The sequence below is a fragment of the Rhea pennata genome, chromosome 1, assembly GCF_028389875.1.
Source record: "Rhea pennata isolate bPtePen1 chromosome 1, bPtePen1.pri, whole genome shotgun sequence".
Classification (NCBI taxonomy): Eukaryota; Metazoa; Chordata; class Aves; order Rheiformes; family Rheidae; genus Rhea; species Rhea pennata.
Window position 1 is genome coordinate 21,667,123 of NC_084663.1, and position 22,385 is coordinate 21,689,507.

At 37.6% G+C, this 22,385-nt stretch overlaps 1 protein-coding gene across 1 annotated transcript in view; it reads right to left on the bottom strand.

Moving 5' to 3' along the window:
• Nucleotides 1-21,366, bottom strand: part of IL17REL (interleukin 17 receptor E like) — a 45,853-nt gene extending 24,487 nt beyond the window's left edge. The window contains exons 1-2 of the mRNA XM_062600050.1: nucleotides 21,265-21,366; nucleotides 4,074-4,101 (exon numbers count right to left, since the gene is read on the bottom strand). Coding sequence (XP_062456034.1) covers nucleotides 4,074-4,101; nucleotides 21,265-21,366 — 130 coding nt within the window. The remainder of the gene's footprint in view (nucleotides 1-4,073; nucleotides 4,102-21,264) is intronic.
• Between the last annotated feature and the right edge of the window lie 1,019 nt (nucleotides 21,367-22,385).

A 22,385-nucleotide genomic window follows, 5' to 3' on the forward strand; every position in this document is an offset into this window, starting at 1 on the left:
CTGATTCTTCCTTGGTATCAGGAAGTATAAATCCTGCATGATACATATCAGAAGTCATGTAAGACAAACACTTCAGACCTGAATCTCTACTCCATTATCCTTGCTTTATGCTATTACAAATCTTCTGGAGTCAACACGATATGCTGATATGAAATAATTGTAAAAGACTGCAAAAATCAGAATACCTTACCTCAAATCAGAGCAGAGTCAGATCTTAATTTTCTAAGGTAATATTGGTAATGAGAGAAGATAATTTGTACAAAACTAAGAAAAAACACAGATAACACAAAAATATACAAATTAAGCTTTAGGAGCACCAGAATACCATGACTTTTGAAGAATTTGTATATATGTTTCCACAGAGATGAGGTAGTTTTAAGAGGTAGTATGTACAGCAGGCAAATGTGATCATGTATAGTCCATCTTCCAAGAGAGCGTGGTGCAATAATCCTGCAGGTATCTCAGGATGGAAAATTATTCTAGAACACCCAGCCAATCCACCCACAGTTAACTGGGAGACTATTTTATTGCAGAATTACCTAATAATTATTACTAGTTACATAGTAAGTGATGATCAATCTCAGCTCCAGCTCTTAGCTCAAAAAACACTATTTTCTTGACTGCATCATATGACATAGAATTGTTCTCACCTGCGATAAATGACCAGACTATGTTGTTTTTGTATGGAAATGAATAGTACCAGGAGCAATTGCTTCTCCTTAATTCTTTTGTTGCTGGTATAAATTTCTTGACCCAAGCCTAATTCTGCCTGTTCCCAAGACTGTGCATAGATGATTTTGGGGAAATGATGTGCATGCATTGGTAAATGTTCACAGTTCTTCACAAAGTATTCTGTTCGGATGAATTTGACTGTATTATTTGACCCAACCTATTTGGTCCTTGTTATTACTGCCTGAGGTAGAGCATTATTAGAAGTGACAGGCTTAGGCCTATCTCGGGAGAATTATAAGTCATACCTAAGTGCACTATTTACATTGGATCAGTATCAGGAAGAGCCAAAAGTACAGTTTTAGGCACTACTGTGTATCCCTAAACAGGAACACTGCTTTCCTTGATCATGGTTTTTACCTTCAACCTGAGAACAGATAAGGAATATGCTGGATAAAATGAAATGACTCTTTCACTTTAGATTTTTTTTTAAATTAATTAATGATACATTTTGAGAAATGCAAAAGACTGCAAAACTCATTAACAATAATTTAAGTGGATCATCACATGTATGAAGGCATTAGTTTTGGATCACATTAAATACATAATACAAGGAAGAGATGACAGAAAATAATTTTCCTTCTATAAATCATCACAGTTATTTTTGTAATCACAAAATGAGACTCATTTTCTGACTAATTCTTCAGTAAAGTCTTACCTTATCATCTTTTAATCCCCTTTCCTCTTACACAGTTCCCTCTGGAACACATACCTCTTTCCTTTTCTCACAAGCAATTTGGTCTACACCCTGAAGACACAAAAGTACATCTTGCTGCACAAATCATCTGCTGCGTAAACCTTGCCTAGATTTTATGTTTATAAATTATAACTGTAATTAGCACTACATGAGAGAGGGATTGTTGCTGTCACAGGACATTCCTTTATTATGGACACATATAAGCCTTGGCATAAAGAAGCCAAGACTTATCATTCAGCATGTAGATACTTTCCGTGTAGTTTTGCCATCAGCTCAACCACAGCAGATTATTTTTTATCTGATGATGCAGCAATCAACCCAGAACTGTCATGACAGCAAAACACCTGAAGTACATTTAGATAACAGAAGCTAGAGCTGAGCAATGAATACGCAATGGAAATGATTAGATGAATAATTTGGAGCCTCAGGCAAGAAAATGAAATTGGAGAACAACAACAAAAAAAATGCAGAGAAAACCCATTAATAACAGGCTCAGGCCAACACCTAATAGAAACTCTTAACTTTTTTTTTTTTTCTGGTATTTCTTTCCTAAAAGAATTGTACTACTTAGAATACTAACAGTGCTAAATCTGTGAGTGTGTCTACAGCATGCTGAAATTGCTTCACTAGGGCATCATTCCACAAGTGTAAATTACAGTAGCATTTAAAAGCTACTTTGCATATTCTTTTCCACAGTATCTTCTGCATCTGCGCATTATGATGATTCAACAAATTTCATAAGCTAGATACACTCTCCTAAGATAACCACATGTTATACTTCTGTTAATAAATACCACATTTGCTACTTTAAAATACAACAATTATGAAATTGATTAGATTTCAAATTGACAGTGTCATTTTTAAAATAGATTTTAATGCACAGTAAATTCAAAAGGATTTCATAGTTGTGAAACTTTCAGAAAGGATTTTGAACTTTGAATGATAATGAATGACATGGTGTTATACTATGCCAAGCGTCATTTCTGAGACTGTAGGATTAAAAAAAAAATCATATGGTCATAATGTAGTACAGTGAATTTCAAATACTATGTAGCCCTTTATCTTGCTAATTGTGTGGAACTGAAGGGAGGAGGCAGGGCCAAAGCTACATTGCCAAATACTACTGAACTGACAGCTGTAAATTCTAGGAAATACAGTCATCTTTTTATTGAAGCTGAAAACAATGACTACTGCAGAGGTGCTGTGTTATACAGGTAGGGTCTTTTGAGGTAATATAATATAAATAATAAAAAGCATGACTACAGAAAGGGAAATATGGAAATGATCATACACCCATTGTTGCACAAGTGAATTAGGATGAAGCCTAAAAAATGTTTTCTCGTTACTGCTGAAAGGTTGTGTCATCCTACATGTTACTTGTATTAATGATAGTTAAGTCATTGCCAGGTAGCACTGGAAACCTAAACCCAGCTCTGCTTCATGTACACCATATTGCAAGATAGGGCTCTTTAGTTTACAAACGCTTCAGCGCCCAAAGTCTATATCCAGCTTAGAGTTAAACATCTAGTTTAAGCTTCTGTTCATCACCTAGGCACCTTTTGCAGTCAGTGGAGAAGGAGCACCCCCTCCCCTCCCTCCCAGAGGGAGATTACCTTGTCTTAAGATGAGTGGGATGAATCATCACCTGGTGGTACCTGTGTTGACAGTCTCTACTGTCTAGATCTGTATTTGTGTAATCCCTAGCACAGAGTTTAACTCATAAGCAGCAGTGTTGCAAACATCCTTCTCTTTGAGTCCAGGGCTTCAGCCTTGCTGCCCAAAAGATGCCAAGGCAAGCTTCAGCCAAGCAGAGGATAGGTCAATAGTCTTTTTTTCTCTCTTCTTCTCTGACTCCTTCCACACTGTGACTGTAACTAGCACATCAGCTGCCTAATCCAAACAAGACCCAGAATAAGACCCATTCATGGTCCTTGAACCAGCCATTGATGGCTCACTTTGCTGGTCTGTAGAAGACTATAGACTTTCTTGAGTGTTAACTCCATCCCTTCCAAAGCTATGTGAATTCTCTCCACCTCAGCAGGACATGAGGCCTATAAATGTCATGCTTTCAGAGTAAGAGTCATGATACCTGACGCTCAGTTCACTGCCCTATGTTATAACACCAGAATCTCACCCACTTGCAATGCAGCGCCACAGCTTCACCGTTTTTGTGGACTAACACATGGATCCAGGAAAGGCGCTGTGGAGAAAAGTGTCACGCAGAGCTGGGCCTCCAACCAGAGCTGTCATCTCAGGGGGGACTATCTGAGCAGCTTACACCTTGACAACTGCCCCATATCAAGTAACTGTGTGCACTGAAGGTGTGATTGCTGAAGACTTCAGATAAGTCAACAGCCTATATTATTCCTGTAACTAACAATAAAAGCATGTGAATGAAATGACTAAGGAAATTCCCCTAGAGATCATCTATGGTAAGGAAAATTGCAAAGCAAAATGTGCAATCATTATTAACCTATTGTTTACCACAGCCTACTAATTCCCAGTGTTTTTTATGGGGAAACTGGTGGTAAATACCATGTCCAATGACACAGTAACAGGACCAGGAAAGTAGATATATTATCTACAGTAATTTATTTTTATTTGTTCAAAACCAAATGTAGTAAAAATGTGAATGATGTATACTCACTGGAAGGTTTGCTTTTACAATGAATCCCCTGCAAATAGAAATAAAAATATTATATAAATGCAGTTATGAGGCAATAATAAAAATAAATATTGCTTAATCATTATACACAAATATAAACATACCTTAAACAAGTAAACATTTGCACAGTCCACAACAGAAATCACTTTTAAAATAAAAAAAGATTTTCAAATACAGTGAAATTCCACACCATTACTATTTATAAATGTCTATTGAGTACAATAAGGGGCACAAGATCAACATTATCTGTATTTTCAGATATTTCTATCAAAGTATAACAGTTGTAACAGGTATAACAATTACATCAGCTATAGACTTCCTTTTATCAGTTATTGTCATTTCATACTGTCTGGTAGCTTATTTATTGTTTTGTTATAAGCTTACAATGGAGTGTTTATAATTCAGTGTGAAGACAATTGATCAAAGAAACCTATTGATTTTTAATGTAAGATACCTAGAACACTTCTGATTATTAGATGAGTTTTGGAAGATCACACTAGGCCAATGGAAGGAGGTATTATGGTCAACTGCAAATCAAGTTAAGAAATAAGACAAATCTTTTTTTTTTTTTTTTTATGAGAATTATCTGCTCCAAAATCCTGAAAATGAAATTACTGAGGCACATAACTTACCAAGCTCAAGTGGGCAAGCATTTTTGTAAGAGGTAGAATAAACCTGACAGTGAGATTGTAACAGACTTCCAGCCATCTTTCATAAAAACCACGCTTCATTTTCATAGTAAAATAAACATTTAACCACACAGTGAAATTCTGTAGAGTATAACCAAAACATCTTATTTTGAATACCATCCATGGTATTCTAAATAAGGACTATTTGCAAAGCAGCAAATACTGTTTTCTGCTGTTCTGACATTCAAATTTCTGACATAACATTTATACTAGAATTCCTTAGTATATGAATTAAAACATGTTCCCCTCTGCTTTCCCTTAAAAACAGATTCTCATTCACAGTGTAGTCATCAAAAGGAGCAGTCACCACCTTGTCTCTTCTATTTTCAGGCAGACTGGCAGCTCTCAGTCCTTTCAAAACATTTTAGGACCTTGTCAATAAGCTGAAAATCCGCAAGTTTTAGAGCCAGCACAAATCTAATCTCTTTGTGGACATTTAGCAGTTCTCAGGCTGTAGGCAAATACAGAGTCTGTAGCCTGTATAAGTGTTAGGACATCATAAAATAACTATTGCTTGGTCTTCCATGAGGCTTTCATCTACAGGCATTTCTCTCCTCCCCACTAACATAGCTGAAGAGCAAAATTGTATTGTTGCTTAAGGGGTGAAATGACAGCGTGTCAGCTGTCCAGTGGCAGCTACCTGTCTATACCTAAAGAAGGAAATATAAAAGAAATCAAACTTCTTTACACAGAAGGATCCCAGTTTGGGAACAGTTATGTCAATGCTTTCAAAAATTCCTCCAGTCCTACTCAAGGATTGAAAAATGTAGCTGATATGACCTCATTTCTGCTGGAATGTGTTCATTAGAAATATTAATACATGTATGAATTATTTCTGCAAAAAAAGTATCAATGATAGTTCGCTGATTTATATTCCCAATGCAGATTCACCAGGAGAAAGAAGACTCTTGCTTTCTAAATAGTTCAGTGCAACACTAAATCAAAAGAAGTGGAACATGCCAGCTCATATAAAACTTCACTGGGATTTTAACTGCTGTTTCACAGCCCCCATTTTGAAATATTTCTAATCAGAACCCTGCAAGAACATGCAGCAGGACAATTTACATTCAATTTAATTCACTTGAGGTTCTAGATGGCCTTAGCGAGTGTAATAATAGACAAATATACAAAATGACTGCAAAAAATAGGATGAGAGAGTTAAGGAGCTAGCTTTCTTGGTGAGAAAACCTAATCATTGGATCAATTAATTGCTGAGCCACTGCTCATTGGAAGGAATTAATTCCTTATGAGGTTGATAATTTAACAAATTACTTCCCTATTTCTACCTTCTCATTTTATAGCCAGACTACTGAAAATATTCTGGTCAAATGGCTTTACAGAGTTCCCTACTGCCAGCCAAAATTTCCCAGAACATCATCTTTAAACTAGTTCGCTATAAATTGCTCTCTGACTAACCCTTCTTTTAAGTTATAATCATGCCGCAAAAATACATTAGAAACAACTAACAACAAGATTCCATTGAAGTTAACGACAGAAAACTCATAAAGCTCAGAGAATCCAGCCTTTCATTTTAAGAATACCAGTGCTTCAGTTTCCCAAGTTATGGCAACTGAAAAATGCAAATCATATGTAAATAAATTATTTTTATCTTCAAACCTGAAATGAGAAGCAGGAGGCAGGTCCTGCTTGTCCCTTGAAAACAAACTACCAACTTTGGTGGGGCTACAGGATGATGCAGAAATGTTCCTACATCTTTTAGTCTATCCAAATTAGTTCTTATATTGCGCTACTGCTCAGAGGACTCTTACTATCTGAGCACTTTCCTGTAACACTTTGTGTTTATTTTCTTATCTTCTCCACGGGGGAAAAAAGAAAAAGCAGTGGTTTTTGTTCTCCTAGGGGAATGTTTTGTGGTCATTGGGCATTTAGGTTTGTTCCGCCTGAGAAGGAGTTGAGAAGGTTTACATAAATAATCAAGCATTTGCACAAACACTTGCCAGTAACAGTGAGCATTTGGTCACAGCCCAATTTCTTTTTTAAAAAAGTGATTTCTTTTTATTGTACAATACCAAGGGCTCTTTATTTCCCTTTATAATCTTTTTGCAAAATAGTCAAAAGAGACCATTTGTCTCAGTGAAGAACTCAAATAAATTAACCAAGTTCCTCTCCCACTTTCTATATCTTTTGTTTTCAGGAATTTTCTGTGATGAATGTAACAGAAAAACATGACACACTAAAACCAGAATGGAAATTTTCTTCCCCTTTCACAAATGCTTTGGGTGCCTTTTATGCAGAAATATTATCTTGAACATGATAGTACATTTTATTCTGATACAGAAAGCATCTTAGATTCATATGTGCTTTGGCAAAGAGCCCAAGCAAAATATACTCACACAATGCACAAACAGTTAGGGATTTTCCTATTTCTCTAGGGTTTTCCCCATTTGTGGTATTACTCAACTGTAGCTAGAGGTTATCTGAAGAGACACCACCAACATGCAGCATTCTGAATAGAAGGTGCGGTGCCAAGTTTTTAGCTAGCGCAGCAACTTTTCTGCAAATAAAGTCAATGGTAATATCACATCACTTTGAAGATTGTAAAGAAGAAAATGAGATCAGCAGAGGAAGACTTAGATTTTTGGCAGGGAAGAATTTTCTTGAAGTAAAATTGATGAAGTAAAAACAAAGATTAGACCTATTTACCATTCTCTGTTAGAATCATAGAATCACAGAATCAGTAAGGTTGGAAGGGACCTCTGGACATCATCTGGTCCAACCTCCCTGCTCAAGCAGGGTCACCTAGAGCATGTTAGACAGGGTTGCATCCAGGTGAGCCTTGAAGATCTCCAGAGAAGAGACTCCACAACCTCTCTGGGCAACCTGTGCCAGGGCTCCATCACCCTCACAGTGAAGAAATTCCCCCTTATGTTCAGGCAGAACTTCCTGTGGTTCAATTTCTGCCCATTGCCTCTAGTCCTGTCACATGGGACAACTGAAAAGAGTTTGTCCCCGTCCCCTTGACACCCTCCCTTCAGGTACTTGTACACATTGATCAGATCCCCCCTCAGGCTTCTCTTCCCCAGGCTGAAGAGGCCCAGCTCTCACAGCCGTTCTTCATAGGGCAGATGCAGCAGCCCGCTGATCATCTTCATAGCCCTACACTGGACTCTCTCCAGTACGTCCATGTCTCTCTTGTCCTGGGGAGCCCAGAACTGGACACAGTACTCGAGATGAGGCCTCCCCAGGTCTGAGTAGAGGGGCAGGATCACCTCCCTCCAGCTGCTGGCAACACTCTTCCCAATGCACCCCAGGATACCATTGGCCTTCTTGGCCACAAGGGCACATTGCTGGCTCATGGTCAACTTGTCATCTACCAGCACTCCCAGGTCCTTCTCTGCAGAGCTTCTTCCCAGCAAGTCAGCCCCCAGCCTGTACTGGTGCCTAGGGTTATTTTTCCCTACGTGCAGGACTGTTAAATCTCCAGGGAATGTGGGAAAGCAGAATTATAGAAATTCTGCACTGAATATTCTGTCATGCAGGAAAGAGTTTGAGGCAAGTTTGGTTTCACAGCCTACCTGTTAGCTCTGTTGTACCTGGTTCATATAGAGTTGGTGGTAACTCTTCCACAAAGCCATAAAGAGTAGAAATTTTCTTGAAATTGCCTTAAAATGTATTTTGACCTTAATTCAAGGCCAGGTTGTCTGTCACTTAAAAAGTATTCATTTAGATGCCAGAAAAGCCAGCAAACATGGAGGAAGCAGTTTCTCTCCCTCCTGAGGAGGAGAAGTGGAAGAGCTATGATCTACACCCCTACTGTAGACTAAACTGTCAGAGTGATCATATTCAAAGTTTCCCTCTGTTCCAGCAATTTCTACTCTTTGACCACCAAGAGCAAGCACGAGACTGTACTTAATCTTACAACACAAGGAGCAAGGTGTCTTAATGCTGAGTAGCTTTACAATAACCAATTCTCAAATTGTAGCCAAAGGCTAATGGATCTAGTTGTGTTCTTTCTAATTTCCAGTTGACAGAGAATACTCTCCATAAATTCATCTTATTCTACAGAGGAACACAGAATTGGAGTGGATCTCTTAGATCACTGGCTGCAGACCATTAACCACAGATAACACCTCATCTAATCCCTTTAACAAATGATCAAGCTCCATTTTAAATCAGTCAGGCTTTTGTGTGCACTGCTGTTCCAGAAGGCCAGTTTTCTGACAGAAAGAAATATTTTAATTTCTAAGATAATACTGAGCTACTTAGTGAGCTACTTCCCTTTCTATGGAAGTAATCCATTTCTGCCCTTCTTTTCTACCTCTGCTCACCTGTTCCCATATTACTTGTGGAGGGAATAGCCTCTAAATTATAAGCCATAAGAGAGTCCTAAATGAGTTTGCATAGCCTCTAACGAAAAAAACTGATAATGCTAGTGGTCTCAGTCATCTCCACAATGAAAAAGTTCTTTGAGGATTGGACAGCTACAGTCAAAGGAAGTGCTGTGGTCATATGTAATTTAAAAACTTTGGGTGGGGACAGAGGGGATTCAGATCTGTATCATAAGCTCCTCAGACTTTCAACAAATTATCATAATTTCCTATGTAGAGACATTCAGCCCCAGCAACCATTTAAGGAAAATTTCACAAAGGGAAATAATTGAGTATGCTTTACCTTTTCCCAGAGCTATTTTCATAAGCCAAAGAGATAATGACTTAGTACTTTACATGTCCTTGGTGCTGGTGGGGGTTAGAACCCTGCAGAACTTTCCTCATTCTATTCTATTCTATTCCAAGGCAGATATAAATGTCACCTCTGTATTTATCTTATCACATATACAGAAACAGAATCATCTGCAGTAAGAGAAAGCACAGGCATAATTCCTGTACCATCAAAAAAAAATCATAATTAGATCAAGGTTAAGTATTTATGCAAAAAAGTATGCCATTGAAAGTAGATGAAAAGGAAAAGTAACAGCACTACAGAAAACACTTGGCAATTGAATAAAATTGTGGCAATGTTCACTGAGGGCCAGAGGAATTATAGTGATTAACACACATAATATGAAAATTTAGAACAGTTAAGAATTCGTAGTTAGTACTACTGATACAGCATCCCAAAAGACGTGTATTCAAAAAGAGCATCTGTATTTGTTTTGGTGTTGTCTGCAATTGCTTTCATTGCCAAGGTAAAACTGATGATCCTTATTTATTTTTGGCAAACCACAAGATTGTTCCTCAGCTTTCACTGACAGTGTGGTAATCAGACGCATGTGAACAGTATATAATGGAATCAGTAAGCAATCGCAGTTGGACTGTTATCGCAGTTGGACTGTGGTCCACGCAGAACAGAATTGGCACCTAAATCTATGGCAAAGCTTTACTTTGGACTACTGCTACTACAAGACAGCCAGGGATGTTGCAGGCTTTTTTTTTTTTTTTTTACAGAATGCTAAAAACAAAACGTCTGACTCATGACTACGCAAAGTCTGTCTCCAAGCTGGAACTTAGTTTCTCTTCAGATGTTTCAAACTGAACAAAAGCCACCTGATCACATCAGTGCAGCGCTGACCTGAGAGGACAAACGCTACTGCAAAGTGGGATATTCAGTTCAGGTTCAATACTGTGCTAATGAGGTCCCAGAGTTTTTGGATAAGAGCGGGCATGTGTCCAGCAGAGCAAGTTAATGTCTGCCTGTGTTATCACTATATGGACATGTTCACAATTAAACAGTGAACTGAAATGAACCAAGAGAGAAGAGAATATTGGGTTTATTGAAGATTATTGAATAATCCTTAGTAAGGTTTCACAGTGATCTAAAGGGTAGCCTCTTACCGATTTTTGCATCCTGCATCATTTGTCATTTAACAGATATATGCAAATGTTGTATTTGCAAGTATGAAATATTAATAAATTTTGTGTCTGTATGAACCTGGTACTGCACAGCTTGCTGTTCTTCAGAACTGACAGAAAACATTTCCGTTACAATCTAGCAGTATTTCAGTAATGAAGAAACACATGACTGACATAAGACACTCAGATTCCTAAGAATTTTTTTTACTTCTATTTACCTGCTATTATTCAGGCAAAAAATAGATTTCTGTCTGCAAGGGCAAATTCTTCAAGATACTTCCTCTCACATTGTATTGATGCGGAAGACTCTTGCTCCCATATTATAAGGACTATATACGGCATATAATTCCTCTAAATGTTACTATGGCTGTTTGGCTGTATTTCTTGTACAGGGCAAAATAAGTGAAAGAGTTGGCAGCATATTAACTATACTTCTGGGAATTCTTTGCAGTGACATGCATTCATCCTGTACATGAATGTCCAGACAAAACAATATTGCTTTGAGGTGTCATAACTGCGAAGAACATTCCCCTCTTGTATTTTAAGTGAGCTATGTGTAAAAATAATGTTGTGATACAAAAAAGTCCTGGCCTGCATAGAAACCACTAGTTCTTAAATTTATTGGACTAAAGCGAGTTATGACAGTTTGAAATAAAATCTGCCCATTCTATTGTGTGCTTCAATTTCAGGATTAGAAGCAGAATTTGCTTGGAGCAACAGTATGCTCTAACTTTTTTCCTTTTCTTTTAGAAACAAAAACAAAAAAACAGAATAAAACAAAAAGTTGTCAATCATTTTGATGTTGTTTCCTAAAATATTAATACAAGCTGCTAACAAAACAGAAATGCATACAATAGACAAAGTAAGACGCATTCTGAATCCCATACCCATAGCTGCTATAAATCAGCATCATCTCATGGACAGAGTGTCAAAAATTTCAAGCCACTCAGCTACTTGAGAGGCAACTAATCTACCAAATCAGCACTTCCACTCTAACAATGAGATGGGGACACTAGCACAGCATTAATAGCTATTGCAGTGAATGACTGGAGGTCTCATACAGAAGATGCTAGAACAGAATCAAAGAAATGGTAGAATAGAATCAAAATCAAGAAATCAAAAAAAAATGGTCACCAAGTCCAACCTCCTGTTAGAAGCAGTACTGTCACCAACACTTGACTAAATCAGCCATGACTTTGGCCACTTCTCAAAAACTCCTGGATAGGGATTCTACAATCTGGCCAGTAACTACAGGTGCTTCGAGGTTAGGATGGTATAATGCTCCTTGTAGCATGGAAGAGGCTACAAGAAAAGTTTAGTCAAGATCCCTCAGCAGCCCTGGATCTTGCAACCTCAGAGATGCCTGGAACCAGTGCCCCCACAGAAAAGGGGGCGGGAGGGAAAGAAAGAAACTCATTAGGTGCCTCCCTTTCTGAACTGAAAGCTACCTGGCTGCTTGTGGTTCCATATCTCATGACCAGAACTCAGCTGGAATGACATCTAACTCATTACTAACTTTTATTGGAATGGCATATTTTCACTTGTGAGACACCCAAGTCCCACAGAGTAGTGGGTAGCTGGAGGAGATTTAATAGCAACAGAGATCAAGCTAACATAGTTCAAGCCAAGTTTCTCTTTCAAAATGTATATGTTAAAGGAGGAAAACAGAACAGGGGTATGTTCCAGCTGTCACAGTCCAGCTTTTCAAGTTCCTACTTCTTGGGACAGCCAGATTCAACACTTTTCCTTAAGCTGAAGCAGTTTAACCTCACACAAGTTATCAATTTGCCATGCTGCCCAACAAATGACCCAGCTTCACAGGCCTCCTGTCAAAGCAGATAGGTAATAAAAGGGTGATGGTCTGAAAAAAGGACAGGCAAGAGGCAGTGTAATTTTTAAAGATGAGTGCTTTCAGCATTTGAAAGGAAGATCTGTTTCCCACTTCAAAGGTTATTTGCATTTTCTTCTCATCAGGAAAAAAATCAGAAATCCAAACTTTGGAAGAGTGGCTCTCAGTATCTTGCTGAAGAGAGAATTTCAAACTCTGTCTCTTAACTCAGGTGCCCACAGTCTAGATAGTGGAGTTCAGATTAACCTTGCGCTTAGCCTTTTCCCTTGGCTAATATGAGGCAGCACCATACTGAACATGCAAGTCTCTAATGCTTTCTTATGATATCCATTTAAGCTCTATTCAATACCTAGCACCATAGGGAAGGAGCACGGTCATGGAGTGGATGAATCTTCCTCAGATATTCTGTTTTTTATTATTATTATTTAAAAGCAAAAATGAACTTTCCAGTCTCTTCCCAACCCTTCTGGTGCAAATCACAGAGTCATACTAGAATTCGGAACGATAAAGCGTACTTGAAAATAGCTTCTTATAACACTTTCAGGACTTCGAAGGCTACATGTCAGGGCTGAGGCAGTGTTGAAAACCAAGAAGGGCAACATGGGAGCGGATGCTTCTATTGTTCATAGCTCCCATGAAAATGGTGTAGTCCTCTCTTCTCCTCAAATAGAGAAAAATCTCAAACTCAGACTTAGAAATATCCCTGATTACAGGAGGCATTTCTCCTACTGACAAATATTTTAAAAGATTTGCCTAGTTTTTACCCAAGGCTTAGCTTGCTATGTTGTTGTGTAAGGATGTAAGAATGTTCAAATGACCTCTCATGCCATGCTAGATGCAGCGGTAGTCTCTGATGGTGAACCTGAGAAGCACTGCGTTCCTTCCTTGTACTATATTATCAGCTAAGGGACTGTTTTCATTAAAGATTTCAGGATAATGGTATCAGACAAACTCTAATGTGCTTGCTTGAGTTACAGAAACACTCTCGCCACAGCAGCAGAAGAAAAGTCTTCTTAGTGCAAGTACATGAAAGACTTCTTTTTTTTCCAGCTGTACTCTTGACAATTTGGGAGAGAGAGGATTTATTTCTTAAATGTTAGTATATGTATTATTACAGTATCTCAAAGTCTTAATCTTACATCAGAAAGCTTGCACTAGAATCTCTGCACATATGCCTTTCCCCTCCTATTGGAGTAACATAGACCAATAAAACTTTTCCCTGAAACAGCTAGCACTGTGTGTATATATGCAAATTAAAATACATTCCAGCTTTGCCATGCAGAAAAGCACTATTGAGAATAGCTATAATGTACATTTCAGTTGAAACAGCTGCAATTTGAGATAATTGATATAGCAGCTAGGTATGAATAAATTTGGAAGTTCTAAGGAAGAATACATAATATGAAAATAATTATCTTAAAGTCATTATATAGTCCATTTCACATTTTGCTGCTAACATACATTAGTGCACAGTCAAACCATTGTTTTGAGAAAACAAAACTCTGGAATAATCATCTAGTTTGGTTTCATGTTATGGAACTTCCACATGCTGCAGTTGCTAACATTAGCGCAAGAAAAATTAAAGGAGGTAGAGGTCCAAAAGAAGTGCTCCAAAGAGGCAGATTCCACAAACTTTACAACAGCAGCATTGGTTGATCTACTTCTCCTGATCACACTATCACCCCTAGAGGCAGCGCTAATTCCTGGGCATAGGCCAAGTTTATTATCAGCATTCAGTACCTTCATATGCTGCTTCACCCTATGTCTCATTTTTAATTATAGCGCTTACTCACTGAAAACCACCTAAGCCACACACTCTCCTAGAGAGTGATATTTTTTTCAAGAGTGAAGGAGAAAATAAGCTACAAGGGCAAACTGAATGTTGGCACGTGGTAATATAACCTGTAGAAACACAATGCATAAAAAATCAGAAGGGATATTTTAAAAGAGCGCACATTGCTGACCAAAACTAGCATGAAGTGTGATACTATAAAGAGAATTACTAAAACACAAAATCATATAAATTGGGAAAATTATAATACAAAGATATCACAATCTAAAAAGCAATGAAGAAATCTGTCATTACAGACAGTGAAGGAAGAAGACTGGTCAGGGAGCGAAGGAAATGGGAAAAAGATCAAGAAAGTTTGCATATGAAGAGATAAAAGGGAAAAACAAAACTGGAGACAGTGAAATGTATTAAGTGCAATAAATTCTATTTCCTCAATGTTTTTCCAAGAAAAGACAAGACAATGAATGCACATTTAGTACTGTACAAAGTTGTTTATATGATTCATACTTTCTGAAAATACACGGGCAAGTAGAGGCAACTCCAAGACAATCAGTTTTCCAGAAATGATTGAAATTTGCCACACATATTCAAAGCAACTAGGCTGAAAATTTTTCCTTCAGGAGAAATGGCCATAGATCATTTGCAAAGTCAAACTTAGGGAGCAAAGTAAATTTTTTTTCATTTTTTGTACAGATACTTCCTCAATGTGATTGTATGTCCCATACAGTTTGCAGGGTGAATTCCATATTTTGCCTGCTGAGAGGTGAGAATATGAGACAGACTGTTGACTCTTCCAGAGCAATAATTTAAAATATCCCCTGAAATCCCATCTTTAGATTACACAAAAGAGAAAAATCACATACAAAAGCAGAAATATTGGGTTTGGAAAAGAACTCCAGATGCCATCTACTCTACACTTCTGCCTTAGGAAGAATGATCTTTATCTGAGTCATATCTGAGATATTTGCCTAGCATGTGCTTAGATCTCTATAAGCTCCCCAGGCAATCTATTCCAATGCTCAGTATCATCAGTTACAATGACTTTCCAACTTATTCATGACTTTCCAAAATTCTGGCCCACTGAGTTTATATAGTTGTGAAGGTCAAGACTGTAATGTATCAGTATCACATTCCAGTATACATGAATTTATCAGTTCTGGGATGAACTCTAGCCAAAATAGTTAAGAAATAGTCTGGAACTTCCATGGCAACACACAGCTGCTTAGGGCATATTTTCTATTTTGTGTTTTATTTACATTTTTAAGAAGTCAGATAACTTCCTGGCTTTCAAAAAACAGCCAGAAATCTTAACAAAGTCAGAAAAAAAGTTCTACAAGGAAAAATATTTTCCTGAGGATATGAAAATTACTGTGAAAATACCTGTACCAAAACTGATGTACAAAATGTAGGGATCTCTTATTGGAATGATGATAACACAATACATATAACTGCTAATGTGGGTGCCTGTTTTATACTGCTCAGAACAAAGAGAAAGATATTTGGACACTTATGGTTCCCAGAATCAAACGATTTTCAATCAAAGGTAGGAGGAAACTCCTTTCTTAGGTCCAAGTTACCTACTTACCTTGGAGTGAGGCCTAACCCTTCAATGCTGAGCCCCATCCCATAAAAGCCAGCAGACTATCTAAAAGTATCCAGTAGATATAAGGATTTTTTAATTTCGTTTAAATAAGTCCTTCTTATTTTTAATCACTCCTGCTTCTCTCACATGCATACACATTCTGGCAAGAGTAGAAAAATGGGAATATACAAATGAACATGAAAAAGTAACAGGTACAGCATTGGCAGCTCCAGTAAGTTTACAAATTAAGCTACTTCTAGACTTCACTGGAAGAATTCTAGGTAGGTCACACCACCTAATCCAGGAAAAGTTATTACCTCTGTTTTATCTATAAAGTTGTCTTGTCTAGATCGGAAGGCACCGTTTAGACCAAATTACAAGTGCTGCTTAAGGGCAGGAAAGAGAGAGAAACATGCTGTACTGTACTTTATTTTGTTAAGATGGGAAGAGAATTCATCTCAGAATGTCACCAGGAACTCCCCACTCCAGCAGCTGGCCCGGTGAGGGATGCTGGAGCAGGACCTGCTTCCTCTCACAAATGCATGGCTCTGCAGAAGAAAGAATCTTCTAGGTCACAGCAGACCCCGATTGCTTCAAAAGATGGAAATACGACACTGAAATGACGGGTTATCTAGTGCTTCCCTGGTGGTAAGATCTTCCAGTACAGTGAGAGAGATCTGCACTCTGTATCATTTTTTAATCCAGCAGCTTGCCATCTGCAAAGCACGGCTAGTCAGCAATACTCTGCGGCTGTGAAGAGAAGCTACTGCTGAACCACAATATCCCACACTGAGCTCTGGGCCCGAGCGGAGCTGAAGGATATCTCCCTTTCCCAAGCTCAGCACTCAAAGGGATTTGTGAGCTATGATCCCCTGCCTACAATAAAGGAGAGCTGCTCCCAGCTGCTGCTGAGCTTGCATACACATCCCCTTTTTCTTTTAATTTCTACCTCCTGCTACAGGCACTGATTAAACATATGCTGATGTCTGCTGGTGGATGAAGCTTCTAAACCTGCCCTGCATTCTAAACTTCAGGACACCCTGCTGTGTCTAGTTCAAACGTCACTTAATTGTGTCCCTAGCCTTCACAACCGTCCGTGGCACCTCTGTTCTTGCGGCTCCAGAAGCTCTTTGCTTTCTGTGCCTTGTAGACTTTTTCTAGAGCTGTTGAAGGAGGGAGAAGTGAGGAAGAAAAAAACAGAGAGGTACTATTGCATTTTTTTGCAAGTCCAGAATTGCACATCTTTCTCCACTTCCACAGCTCCTAAAAGAAGTTACAGCGGATGCTGTAGCCATGATGAACACTGAAGTGATTTTTGAGTCCCTGGTGGTATCTACTTGGCTGTTTTTTTCCCCAGGTATGACAACTAACCAATAGCATAGGAAACAGCAGGAAATATGAAAGCTAAGCTTCTCATGTCTTTGCTGAGATATTTTTCACCCTGGAAAGGGCAGATATAAATCACAGTCCAAAAGATAAGTCACCTAACCTTGTTAAACCACAACTCTCCTTACTACTAGCAGAGAAGATAACTAGAGATATCTGAGCAGATAGATTAATATCACTCTAATACAGTGACTCAACATGACTGAGCCCCTTAAGTATGAATGCTTTGACTAATGAACACTTAATTATAGTATTCAAAGCACTCAATTAAAACACATAATTAAGAAATGCCACATAGGAAGGTCAGCACTATTTTGTATGTGTGAAAACTGGAGAGGTGAAATGGCCAGGGCCATACAAGTGGGCATGACAATGAAAATGACAAGCAGGGATGCAAAATCCAGGCTTTCCATCTCGGGCACTCTCTTCTGGATTGCACTTCATCAAAGCACATTTTAGCATAGGATATGTTTTACACTTTTTATATGTTTCTTCCTGCCATTAGAAATACATATAGACAAAAAAGTGTATTTGCATATACAGAAAAAAGTGTGGTGAATCATCTTCCTTTCTTGTGACTTCAATTTGATATTTCTGTCTCTCTCTCTCTGAAAAAAAAACAAGCCTCTGTTCTTGAGCTATGTTTTCAATGTCTAAAATTAATTCTTCAAATGGATTTTAGAGAACAACTGAATTATAGTCACCTAGCTACTTATTTTCTTAACTTTAGAGAATTGGGATCACTTTTAGAATATTCATTGGTCACTTTAACAAAGCATAAAGCTTGCCAAGGCATATCAGCTGAGTTAGCGGCCTAGCAACTATATTATATCACTGATTTTGCAGTGTACAATATTCAATTAGAATAGCCTGATCCATGGCATAAGTGTTCAGTAAAGCAACACTACATATTTGGATTAGTGACAGCATGAACAGGCAGCAGCTATATAAGGAATTCGCTGCTAATATCCTTTATAATTACAGGGAAATCCCAGATTCAATTTCGGGTTTCCTTCTTTATCCATGGACTTCGGATAAGTTACTACATTTAATGGGAGACAATACAAATACTACTTCATAGTTTTCTGGAGAGTTTTTTTTAAATGTAGTGCTCTTGATTTTTACCAGCTGTTGATTCAAATTTGGCGTAAGCCTATTTCTTTGTGTACAGCTTGCAAACAATGTGGATTGTAAAATGAGTAGGGCACAAACCCAATTTCAATTGCAGGCTGGGATTCCCCTCTGCTTTCACAGGGAAACTTGCTTGATAACTGTGTTTGCTATTGGGTGAGACATGGAAACCAAGCCTGTTTTATTTAATCTTTGAATACTAGAATATCATAAGAGCTCTAAAGACAAGCCATAAAAACAAGGAAGAAAAAATAAATCATAACATATAATAGAAACTTGGTTGTTCCTTTGCCCACATTCAATCTATAATTGTATTTTTTCATGCTGTTTAAATTTTTCTGTAATGCTTGCATAAACTTCCAATGCCTTTTTGTTCTTTTATTTCCTATACTGGACAGAAATACAACAATTTCTGGTGCAGTAATGAAATCTGGATATGATACAAAGCAAGGATGCGTAGCTGAATATTCATAGTCAACTAAGAATAATTCATTAAGTCGTAATAGGATCCATAATTTAAATCAATTCAGTGTGAAGTTTTTTAGGTCATATACCTCAGAACAATTGTGTCACTATTTCCTTCTTAAGACATACAACCGATGCTTTATTCTGCCAAAGAACACTCAAAAGATGTCAAAACTACTTACAAATATTTGAGGACACAGCTACCTCAAAATCTAGTCCACTGCTCAAACTAGCAGTGGACTAGAGTCCAAAAATTCCAGTTATTAAATCTGCTCAAAATCCTCTAATCATACCCATGTCTTGAAAAATGCAGAAAAATGAAAACAAATTGCTTTATGAAGAATGATACAATCTCAGGGTTTACTTTGGAGAAGAGAAACTCTCCATACAAATTTACGGGAAAAAAAACAAAGAAAAAAACCCAGTTTTTCTATAATATTCACTTGCAACAACAGCAGCTACAGAGAACTTCTGATAGTTTTAAATTTACAGTATCTCATTTCATAAAGCAATTTTCTAAACAAAAGACAATTCTATCAACGCTCTCTCTTTTCATAACACCAGTTTGTGACCTGATGTGCAGGAGGCAGTGCACATATACTCAAAATATTTTAAAACAACTCAGATGATAGGAGTGAAACTGAAGCCACAGATTGTGGTGGATTGTACAGGAATAGTGAGATTATTTCCAGAGGAAAAGAAAGAGTTTCTTCTAATAAGCAGTCATGAGACTCTAAAGTTCGTGTGAGTAAAATACTTTGCACTAGATTGAAAATGCTAAACTGGCAGTAATTTGTCATGTTGGGATCATTATTCTTCCCAGTGAGAAAACATTTTTGTCTTAAAAAGTCACTAATGCATTCAAGATTCTATTGAATACAACTAACAGAAACACTACACACAGAGCATGCACTGATTCCTATCTTTTAACATGACAAATGACCTTTATACTTGAACTGGAAACAACCTGTTTCCCCTGTAAATTAACAAAAATATGCATTTTCAATTATCCATCCTTCAGCACTGGAAAAAAGTTTGAAACAACCCTTTGAAGGCAAAGAGGGATCCAGTCTACTTAACGTCAGGAGTGTGTTTACGTATTAGGCATCCAGCAAATCAGCCTTTCCATAATATACACACCTGAGATGCAACAGAGGAAGATGCCCTTGAACATCCCCAGACGAAAACTCTGTCCCCTAGATTGAATCGCACCCAAAAACCTGATATTGTTCTTTATATTTGAGTCTGACAGTTAACTACTCTGGCAGAACAAATTAGAAAAGTAAATTATACCTATTTTAAGTTCTCTCTATAGCAGCCCAAGGAGAATAAATTATTTTAATTGCATGTGTTTTTGCATATGTAAACATGCATACATAAAATTTGGTGAAAAATGCTGGGGTACATCAAGAGATTGCTCTCTTGTGAGTGTATTTTATTATTTTAAAACATTATATAAGTAGGTAGCCATTGTACATAATTCAAATTCAGGAATATAAAACAACTTTAAATATAGTGGTTTTTTTCCTTCAATCTAGTATTTTTGAGGCATCTGTAGTCCTTATGTATTCTAGGACAGAATCATAAAGTATGAGATATAAAATAAATTGCTGTGACATTTACTCACTTAATATCAAACAGTACCACCAAATTTAGACAATCTTTAATATGTCTTAGTTGACTGCCCTAGGGACTACAGAACACTGCGGCTTTTTCAAACACCACTCTGTACGTACAGCCAAATTCTTCCATGCCGGCAGTCTCACTTCTTCATAGCAGCTAAGCAGTAACTGTCCTTTACTGAGACTGAAAATCAGATTCTCTGTTATTTTATCTTATTTTTTATTTATCTTTCATTTTATCCCCCTTACTAAACATTCAGAATTGCATTAGAAGCAGCCTATCTCTGTACTGCCCCTTTGTGGGCATATTTGGAAACGTGCAAAATTCAAAGACATTAAAAAGCCGGTATGGTTCACACTCCACTTTTATGCACATACATAAGTCATTAAATTTAACAGCAGTCACATTCACAGCACAAAATGAAAAACATGTTTTATTCTTTCTCATGCTGTAAATCGTTTATTCACAGGAAAGTCAATGCTTTTCATATTCCTAACGTAATTATAAATTTCTGAAACCTTCTCTCCCTCCCCCCTTTAGCACCAGTGCTGTTGTAACAACTGAATCTCAAAAGTAATGAATATGGATTAAATCAGTTCTATTACTGATTTCCAAATACACAAGACATTAAAAAAAATCACTAAGAACAACAGCAGCTGAATTTAGGGTAAATTTCATTTTCTTACTACTTTGCTAGCAGTCATCTTCGTCACTTCAGATACTCTGGAATGTTCAGGACAGTTGAAATATTTTTCCATTTTTGCTTCCATAGTTTGTTTACAATTCTTTTGGTAGCATACAACTATTACATTAATAGATAGCAAATAGGAACAAGAAAGAGATTACCTGAGAACATGAAAGTCCACATTCTTCAATCCTGGGAATAATCTGACAATCAGAATTCCAGAAAAGAATTATTAGAAGAGTCTGAACATGAACAGTTATCATCCTAAATTGGCAAAAAAAAAATGCAAAACTTCAGAAGAAACCTTCTAGTCTGGCAATTCTTTCCCTCATGCCAAAACTTTAATATGAATTTTAGTCCCTCCCACAGCACCTCTGAGCTCCTCCCTCTAAAACTTTCCAAAGTCAGAAAATTGCTAGTTGTGGGAAATATAAAGTGTGCTTGACTAGTTCTTATGTTCCTCACTGAAAAATGGGAAGCTTGAATTTCTGACAATTGCAATAGAAAAACTCTTCCTTCTGGATTTCAGTATGTCAGATTTGGATGAGTTTTAGCAAATTTCTTCTCTGTAAATTCTAAGTATAAATAGGAATTTTGTTTCTAGCAATGATATATGAGGCAGGTTCACTGGACTCCAAACACTTTTTCTCTCTTCTTATTTTCCTTGGTTTCTAATGTATTGAATTCAAAAAAAAGTTTTGTTGATGTAAGTAGTCTTGGAAGACTGGTTTCTTGTTTCTCATCGGTGTGAAAGGCAGCTTCGTTTGTACTACGAATGTAAGCCTTGAATTTAGTTAATGAATTATTTATTTGTATTAGCAGAATCCTCTTGTTCTATAGCCTATCTATCTCCAGTATTTGGATTTTCAGCACGCTCAGGAAGTACTTCCACTTTCTCAAAGGAGCAAAATGCCATCAGCTCTGAAAGCAGGGCACAGGTGACTCACAACATCTAAACAGCTGTCCACAAAAAAACGTAAGAAAGAATGCAGGAGTGCCTTTCTGGCTGCCCTTACTTTGTCCCCCCTCCTGTACACCCACCAGGAACAAGCATTTGAAAGACAGTCTCAGGCTACAGGCCACACAGTGTGTTACACCCAGGGGTGGAAGAGGTGGGTCTCTCTCCATAGAAGGTTGGCTCCAGAACAACAGATGTGTAAACCCAGGCCCTCAGTGCTGTTGCAAAACCTTTCCCACCAGCTAAAGTAGAGGATACGCAGTTAACACCATCTGCTAGGATCTGGCTTGACATATTTCTATCTTGAAGTATTTTCTTTAAAAA